General features: G+C 44.3%; 1 protein-coding gene across 1 annotated transcript; it reads left to right on the forward strand.

The window, feature by feature from the left end:
- Positions 1 to 7: 7 nt before the first annotated feature.
- Positions 8 to 9,253, forward strand: PTGER3 (prostaglandin E receptor 3 (subtype EP3); the record flags this gene model as incomplete). Its single annotated transcript, XM_009573575.1, has 2 exons — positions 8 to 310; positions 8,966 to 9,253. Coding segments are annotated over 2 exons (591 nt in total), but the record flags the coding sequence as incomplete, so codon positions are not given.
- Positions 9,254 to 9,823: the final 570 nt, after the last annotated feature.

The raw sequence follows: 9,823 nt of genomic DNA on the forward strand, positions 1-9,823 counted from the left end.
CCTCTTGCCCATCGCCGGCCTGGGCCAGTACACACTGCAGTGGCCTGGCACCTGGTGCTTCATCAGCACCGGCGACAGCCAGCTCACCGGGAGCCTCTTCTTCGCCTCCACCTTCACCGTCCTGGGGCTCCTCTCCCTCGTGGTGACGGTGGCCTGCAACCTGGCCACCATCGAGGCCTTGGTGTCTCGTTGTCGGACCAAAGCGACTGCGTCCCACTCCAGCAAGCAGTGGGGGCGAATCGCCATGGAGACACTGATCCAGCTCTTGGGGATCATGTGTGTCCTCTCGGCCTGCTGGTCACCGCTGCTGGTAGGTCGTCTTGCCGCCCGCTGTGGGTTAACCCCAGGCCTCCTCCCTCCCTTAGGGCAGGAGACAGGGTGGCCCCGGGAGCCGCCGGCCTGGGCAGGGTGGGAGGCAGCGGCAGCTCAGGTTCCTCATGGACGGTATGGCCATGAATGGCCTCTGAGGAGAGGAAGCGGGGACAGGGACAGAGCCTGGGGGATGTTGGGTGTGGAAAGCTGGTAGGAGAGAAGCTGGGAGAGGTCCAAGAGGATAGCCAAAGTGTGGCGTATTTGGAAAAATAAGACGAAGGAACTGGAGTCCTTGAGGGGACTTGAGGAATGGAGGGTCCTTGAGGAAAACAAGGGTCTTGTACAAGGAGACCGCGGGTCTGGAAGCAGGGCACTGAAGTTGGCAGTGCTCGTGGCACAGAGCCACAGGCACCGGGCAGGCAACGGGCAGATGTAGAGGGGATGGGGAGCGGCTGGCGCCGGCAGCAGGCTCCAGAGGCAGGGAGGGCACGCTGTGCTCCTGCCCGGCACATTGTACCTGCTTGCCAGCGCCGTCAGGGTCTGAAGGTGACGGGACAAGGGAACCTGCGTGTTCCTCATTTGGGGGAACCTGTGAGGGTTTATTGAGACCTTACTGTGACGGAGCCCTGTGCTTATGGGAAACAGCCATTTAGGATTTTTTACTTGCTCCCGCCTTCTAGAAAAACTTAATTCAGTGCTTTATGAGAAAAGGTACACCTTGCGACTTTGCGAGTGCCTTCTGGTTTTCGGATTGCTCACTGTATCTTATTTATGGCAACATTCTGGGCTTTTTGTTTCTGTTTTTTTTAAAGGACTCTTGCATTTCTTTCCACTATTTTGTTATTCCTCACTTACACCCTTTCTTTCTTGTCAAACTGGGGTAAACCCCTCCTCATGATTTAGGAGTGGAGGAGGCTGAATCCACATCTCTTTCTGCCATGTGGGACAAGGGCACACCCGGGAGTCCAGTACCCCATCTAAAAAGGCCAGCTTGTTCTGCTGTCAGAGGACAATATGATTTTTGGAAAGTTTGTACTTGTGATGCATAAGCAGGAAAGGGCTGAAGCTAGCTATGGTAATTCTGAAGTTATGTGAAAGGTACTTTATGGCCGGAGAAGGATTTTTCTTTCTTCCTGTGGTCAGAGAACTCGAGCTCTCGTTAATGGGGCTGTAACAAGAGGAATGGCTGACAAAGCTAACAGCCCATGGGGATGAGGTAAAAACAGAAAACAAATTAATTTAATTTAGTAATGTTATCCTTGTAAATTCATTAAAATGCTGTCAAATCTCCAAAATAACCCCACTCAAAAATAGTAAGTCAGAGGCTGTAAGTTAACTTTCTAGAGATCATTAACAGCTTGTGACGAAAGTAAAATATGAAATCACACTGAAAATTTAGTAAGAACTTGAGAGCAAAGAGTAACATTCTGCTCCTCAAACCGCAAGGAATGTTAGATTTGGTAAGGTAAACCGGGAGACTGCCCGGTCACTGCTGCTGCGTCTCCGTGCATTGATTGCCTGCAGCCTAGCCATTTTCATTGCTGTGGCACGTCCTGCTGTCCCGCTGACACGTGCGGTTAAGGGGAGACACTAGGATTTCTTTGTTTTACAGAAGTTGCATGCTTGTCCATAATTAAACAGATGAAAAAATTAGAAGGCATTTATTAAATGAAGGAAGTATGTTTGCTTCAGCCCTTGCTTCTGCAGTCTTTCCATGGGGAAGCAGGTTCTGCCCTGCCCTCCGCAGCCGAGGCGGCAGGAGCCATGCTGCTCCCTCGGCCAGCCCGGGGGCCATGGAGCTATTGCACCTGAGGGTTTAACCAGCCTTGTAGCATCGAGAGAAAACCCCTGAGATGAGGGACACTTTTTCTCTTCCTTCAGAACCTGAGTACTCAGAAAAATCAGTGGGGATGCAGGAATCCCTCTTGGTCGTTTGCTTCCTGTGGCATTTTTGCAGATTTAACAGTCGGAAGTCAAACCGATCCAGCTGCCCCCACTCTACTGAATGGATCTGTGGGAAGTGTTAACAGGATGAGTTAACGGAGCAGAGCCCAGGTCAGAGAGCCCGTTGTAAACAACACTGACACCTCCAGAAAATGCTCGGGGAGCTGGTAAGAGAGGGCAAGGGCTTCTCGGAGGTGAACTGACTCCATGGCGAGGAGCCTAACTCTTCTGAGTCAGAGGCAGGACCGGTTGAAGAGATGCTGGTTGGCAACGCTTTGCATGCGTTTTACGATCATGTGGAGGACTGCTGCCCCGCTGGGTGACACAGCCGTAATCCAGAGTGAATTTGTCAACTGTTCACTTCCCTGTGCGGCAGCAACGCCTGAAAGCATATAACTTGTTCTGTAGAGTTCTGCAGAACTTCTCTGTCTAGTCAGCATATTCTCCATATTCTCGAAATCTAAGTCATGACTACAGAAGCATATTTATATATACACTTCAACATTTTCTGTATAACTACAAAGTACGAATTAGGAATAAGAGGCCAGATTTTTGGAAGAGTGACTATGGAGTAATGCAAGTGCATTTTCAGTGAAAGCCAGGTTGAAGAACTCATTTCACCTATAGCTGCATCATTTAGCAGTTGTAAGAAATTTAGTTGAAAGAGGAATCCAGGGATTTTCAGAGGAGATTTTTGTTTTTTTAAAAAAAGAAATCTGAGTTTTATAACTGAGAACTAATGGATTCTGACAGCTATTACTATTAGGCAAACAATGCCCTTTTACACAGACAGTATTTTTAGACTTGATCTGTTGTTGAAAATAACAAAATCAAATGTGATTTAACAGAAAAGTGGAACTTCTGACAGTAGTGGCTGTGCTCTAAACAGCTTCATGAAGCGTCCTGCTTTTTCTTGATTTATGCTGGATTTGGTAGAAGAGAGGAAGTGCATACATAACGCAGGCATTGCCTCCTTTTGTTGTGCACTCAGGATCTTACTTGAATTCAGCATGGAGAACCTGGGAGAATGCTCCACTTAAATAAGATATTGCTTTATCATAAGTAGTTTCCAGTTCACACTAATCTTCTGTTTATTTTGGTGCTCAGTTGAACTAAACTGACAGCAGATTGAAGTGAGTCTGAAATAGAGGAAGCTATTCCTTGATTGCACAGAAACACCACAAACTGGAATTCTCATACTAATTCTTTTAGAGCTCCAGGCTACAAAATTACTCACTCACAGAGTTGTTTCAAGGCTATTTAAAGCCAAAATGCTCAGGTATTCTGCGTTTCCTATTAAAAAACTTCTTCTCCTTAACCCTCCTGTCAGACAGAAATTAAAAACATTCTCCTTTACAGGTATTTTTATTAAAAATATATTATTTTGTAAAATTCTTAGATGTGCAAACATAGTTATGGAAAGCACCTTCACTTAGAGAGAAAAAAAGACAGTGATATCACTGAGCTGCAAGGAAAATAGATGGCTCCTTTTCTATGAACTCTTCCCACTAATGCTCTGCTTCCATCTGAGGCTGAAATAGCCACCTCTTTCAAAACTGCCCCAGCGTACTGATCATTTCAGTTTGGCCAGAAGACTGGATTTTGCTGCACTGTATTTGTCTAGATAAGGTCACAACCAAGTGGTAAAAATTAGACCACATTTGTTGGCATCCTGCTAGACTTTGATGGGACCTTGTCATGATTCCCTGCATTATTATCCTTCTGTAAACATGTTGTTACTAAAATCCTCAGCCTTCTCCAGTAATTCTCCGAGAGGATTGCGAACGATTTCATACGTTTCTCAGAAACAGAGAAGTGATTTGCTTGAGGTTGCTCTGCCAGCAAGTGTCCTGCGGGGTGCCGGTGAGAGAGCGCTGCACGCAGTGCTGCCTGCGCACGTGCCAGATGTGCGGTGCTGCCGTGCAGGAAGCAGCACGGCCTTGATGCGGAGCCATGGACATATTGATACCTCTTCCCAGGACATATTGATACCTCTGTGGTCCGTGCACAGCAGGAGGTGTTGCACTGCCCTACTGCAAGAAGGTTGCTAATAAAGATAGATCATAGGTGCCGTATAACTTAGACCCTTTCTGGATGACTGTCAATTCTGGATGAGCAGCTGCAGTGAGGGGGTGAACCAGGGTTAAGGTGGTGCGGATGCCAAACGTGCCCCTCTGTAGTCTAGTTGGCTGGACTTGTCTTAGCTTTGCCTGCGACAGGCAGTGTTTCTACTTTAAAAAGAAATCCACGTCCATGCTAGGCAATGGGGAGTTCTCCTTCAGAGGTCCACAAGCCAATGTGGCCCTGTAATGGCATTTGGTCTGCTCGAACTGAAGTCTTTCGTTCTGCTGCAGCTTCAGCAGAGGCAGCGGAAGAGAGTCCTAAAAATTTAATGAGGCAAAATTACAATTTTAATTTTAAAACAAGATGGTACGTGACTATATGGAAGTATTTAAAAGACGTGTAGATGAGGCGCTTAGGGACATGGTTTAGTGGGCATGGTGGTGTTGGGTTAACGGTTGGACTTGATGATCTTAGAGGTCTTTTCCAACCTTAATGATTCTATGATTCTATGATTCTATAGGTATTGTTAGTCATTACAAGGAAAAATCATATCCTCTCCATTGTGGCTTTCCATGGTTCACTCACCACAGCCACTATTTGTATTTCATCATGAGAATCCTCTGTTCCTTCTATGGCTCGCTTCTTCATGTGTGAGGGAATTATTTAAGCAACAGATTAGGGCTAGTGGGAGAGGAGAAGCAGTGTAAAAGGATGAATCCTCCTGTCTTCATGATGCATAGAAAACATGTTTGCTTTTTTGGAAGCTATCTCAAGAAAAGATTTTGCAGTCTGGAACCAGGAATTTCACATCGGATTCTTACCCCACGTTCCAGACCAGCTACTCAGCTCTTGCTTGGCTGAAAAATATGCACCTTTAAGCACATCAACTCTGTTATGCTCCATCTTTTACTGCAGATAGCAGCAGGTTCCAACATAGTTTGTAAAATTGGAAAAATATCTTCGGGAAAGTTTTTGTCTTTTTTTTTTTTCCCCCCCCTAGCTGCAATGGAAGTTCATTCTAAACTCTTTGCAATATAATAGTAAGGTGCCTGGGAGGTAACACAGGCTGCCCATGTAGAGTTAAGCTAGTGGCAATATATCACAGCCATGATTGCCAGCTGGGGAGCCTATGAAACAACCCTGAAAAGTTCTTGTGTACTACAATCCAACTTCATTCAAAACACTGTAAAGATACCTCGCAAAACGCATCTTGTCTTTGGTTGTAAGTTTGAAAACCAGAGCAGTGGAGGTTTAATGTTATTATAAAGCTACATTCAATGGTAACAGTAAAGTTTTATCTACTCTAATTGAATAAATACAATTATCAACTATATTACTATATGCATTTTGAGCCAAATTTTTTATTGGCATAAATTGTGTGGTTCCATTGACTTTATTCCACCTGATGTTGTTCCTCTACCTTTTGCAGCCTTTGTTTTAATTCATTTAGAAGAGCAGTACAGGCCATGATAAACAACCTCTAAGGATATCAAACACATAAAATTTCCAGTAGAGCCATTGTTGGTCCAACAAATATTCCAGTAAAGGAATATTACGTAATAAAACCAAAAATAAGCAGCAGTTGTCTGCTTGGGAAATGTATTTTATTAGCCTGATATTTTTGTAGCTCCATGGGTTCACTAACAAAAGAACAAGACCACAAGGTCTGCAAAACAAGGGTCATTGCAGAGTTCCCAAAGGGAGAGCTAGAAGAGCTGATCTGGGAGAAAGTAATCCAAGTACTGGGAATGCCAAATGCGGTGTGGTTTCCATTGGCTGTAACGCGGGCACAGCACACTCATATAACGCTGCTACTCTTTACGGCACGGTAACGCTGCCGTCCCCGTTGGGAGGTGAGTTGTGCCGGACTCTGGTGGGCACAGGAGGCAGATGATGCAGGCAGCATAGACCGAGCTGTGACAGTGACAGTGACAGTGTCCTAAACAGCCGGAGGTGGCAGAAGAAGTGGTAGGGTTGTGGTTGTGTGGGTCTGGTGCACAAGTGGCTGTTTGATGTAGTCTGGATCTGTATCTATCCCTATTTTTAAAAAGCTCTACCAATGGTTACTTATTTTCTTTTTTTTTTTAATTTAAATGTGGTAGATGGAATCCTCAACTGCCTCTATTTAAAGAAACAAAAACAATTGTACTTTGCTGTCTGTGCTGCGCTGCCTTCCGGACTCATCTAAGTCTTTCCAAGGTCAACACATGGTTATTGATCTGGCACCCAGAATATCCCTTTGAATGGAAAAATCCTCCCCCATAGCTTCTGCTCCTGGTCACTCTTGCTCTGACTGTTGCAGTTTATGGGGACAGCAGCAGTCCAGATGTGACCTTTCTGGGTGACACTCCACTCTGAAGACAGCCTTTTGTGGGAAAACCTTGGGATCACTCGGCTTCTGTTGCTGCTGGTGCGGATTGTCTTGGTTCTTTCGAAAGGCTGAGATCAAGAAGTTGGGCAGGGCTGTGAATAATTGACTGCGAGTCTCGTCCCTCGGGCTGTTCCTTGCGTTTTCAGGACTGGCTGCCAGTTTATTTAGTGTATGGCATCACAAAGTGCCATGTATGCAGTGTATGACCATTGCAAAGACAGTGAATTAGATGTGCATCAGAGCCATTGCGCGTAGGTATCCATCTCCTTGACACATACAGCAGACACATCAAAGTGTGTGGACCTCCTGCATCTCAATTCTGCAGGATTTCCAGACAGTAAATTCAGACTGTCAAGGTTTTCAAGTCATGCCCAGAAGAGATTTGCAAACAAAAAAAGGACCTGTCCAGGAAAAGTTAGGTGTTCAATAGCCTGATCCTCGGAGTACAGAGCGTAGCATGCCAGCCCTACCCCTGGCTTCCCAAGTGTCAGGTCACTTCACGCTGCCACACTTCAGTCCGTGGTAGGACTCAGTGCCCAGGGACGAGGCCTGCTCGCAGCTGCCTGATGTACGTTATGAAGCATGCCCCATCCTCGCATCAGCTCTGCCTTCTTCCTTGCTCTAAAGCACCCGATAGCCTCGTTGTGCGTCACAGCCAGGTATTTTCCCCATTGTACAGCTGATAGGCTTGTTGTTTGGCAGCAGGTTGCATGGCAAGTGCACTGGAGGTCCCAGGCTGGGTTCTTTTTCGGTCACAGGTTTTCTGTGCAGCCTGTAGCAGCCCTTGACAGCGTCTTACCTTTCTAGTCTGTAACATGAGAATAAAGGTGTCTTGTGTTCTGAGGCTCATGTCACTGACAGCTGCAAAGCATGTTTATGTCTTAATTTGGAAAATGAGGACGTACAAAGTATTGTTATTTTAGTTGATTGAATCATTATAGTACAGTTTTCAGTTTATAAATCTTTTAAAGACTGTAAGCCTTGTAGCAACCTGTAAGAAAAGTGGATCCTCCCTGCTGCCTGTACCGTACCAACAGCACATATCTTCGCTAACATATTGATGATCATCATTTTCGTAAAGGAAAAATAAAACCACTGACATTTTGAAATACGGGTGATAAAAATACCTTAGAGTACAGATTTGGGGGTAAAGTATTAATCAAAGCTGTCTCATCTTTGGCTTTTCTGAATAAATGAGTTACTATTGCAGCATCCATGGTTTGGCATCAGTAAAGAGAAGCTGACCGGTGCTTATGTTCTGACATGTGCCATCCACATAATACCCATGGCAGGACCCCGGTAGCCCCATGCTGCGTAGGCAGTATTGTAAATTAAGATGCTGCCACGCCTGCTTGCATTTAATCCCCCAAAAATCAGTCTGCATGTAGCTTTTGGCTCCCAGGCCAGAGCTTGCTGGTCTGTGCTCCGAAACCAGGGCAGGGAGACATCAGTTACAGAAACTTATACTTGTGTGAAACATTTCACAGTGTAAATAGTGTCTCTTGGTCATGCCAGTTGATGCTGTGGGAAACAGATTCCTAAATATATCGTTCTATTCACTGGGGGAGCTGAACTGAGGAGGGAAAGGAGGAAATATAGGTCAGGTTAACAGAAAATGTAGTCTTTTGACAAAAGAAAGGTGTTTTCTTGGCTCCTAGCCCGAAACATGTTTATTAACCCTTTCCTTTTAATTTGGCTCAGTTCATAAGCAGAGTAGTTTACCTTAAAATGAAATTCTAAAATTTAGAAGTCATAGAATAAAACATCTTAGCTTTAAAAAAAATGAAGACATTTTTGTATTTGAAATTCTTTTTCTGACATTTACTGTTTGTAACAATCTTGAAGAGCTCTGCTTATCATGAGTTATTCAGCTGTTCCTTGTAATTGTGATAATACGATAATGATAAAATGAGTCCTTTTAAGTCAATTTTGCAAGGTCAGTAATTCTCCTTTCTAGCCAAGGCCATCTTGAACTTCTAAGATTAGGCACACAGCTTTCTGTTGTGTCTCAAGCAGGGAAGCAGCATGTGCTGCCTTGTTTTAGCATGAGATCTATAAATAAATCTGACATAGCTGAAAGGTATCATGTTTATCACTCATTTTACACACACACAAACTGAGCTGCTCTCTCAATGCTTATTTGCTCTGATCACACATGAGGGAGGAAAAAAAATTCTTGACAGGATTTTGTCTCATTTAGGGCTATTTGCATATAGTGATATACAGATAACAGTCTCTTAACATATATCACTTTTTCCTCCTAACTTCCCTTAGATAACGATGTTGAAGATGATCTTCAGCCACACATCATTTGAACACTGCAAGGGATTCTCCACCGAAGCCCAAAGCTCAGAACTGCACAAGGAATGCAATTTCTTCTTGACAGCTGTGCGTTTGGCCTCACTAAACCAGATACTGGATCCGTGGGTGTACCTGCTACTCAGAAAGATCCTCCTCCAGAAGTTCTGTCAAGCAGCCAACGCTGTCTCCAAGTGCTCCAACAATGAGTGGAAAGAGAGGTCAATCACCCTGTCAGAGGAAATCCGACGGACAACGGCATGAAGGGACGTTGATCCATTTGCATGGAAGCTACTTTTGCCAACGAGTAGTTTTAAATCTTACTGTGAATTGGGGTATCTGTAGCATGTTAGCATCTGCATAAATAGCTGAAAATGATATTACTGAGTGGACTTCTAGTGCCAAATAATTATTTATCCAATGTGCCAAAAATTCTCAAATACAGAAGAAGGAATTGGTTTTGTTTCTACATTCTGTTGTTATTGCCATTCATAACTCGGCTGCAGAACATGCTGTTTTGTGTGCCTAAAATAGAGTTTGGAGGGAATTTTCTTGTGTTAAGGTAGAAAAAATGGTTTTCCTCTCAGGGGACACTTGGAACAGTTTCAACAGATTAAATTACTGAAGAGACCCACTCCTATATATATTTTAATACTAAGATTATCTATTTCAGAGAGTCCTTCTTCCTCCTTTTTTCTGGAGGGACAAGGGGAGAAAGGGGCAAAAAATACAAGAATTAGAGGAAGACAAAATTAGGAGACTTTATTTGGATTTCAGTGGCTTAAAACTGAAAAGGTTGTGTTGTACCAATTATGGTACATCATTCTCTTCTGA

Source organism: Fulmarus glacialis, unplaced genomic scaffold (genome assembly GCF_000690835.1).
Source record: "Fulmarus glacialis isolate BGI_N327 unplaced genomic scaffold, ASM69083v1 scaffold36062, whole genome shotgun sequence".
NCBI classification, from domain to species: Eukaryota; Metazoa; Chordata; class Aves; order Procellariiformes; family Procellariidae; genus Fulmarus; species Fulmarus glacialis.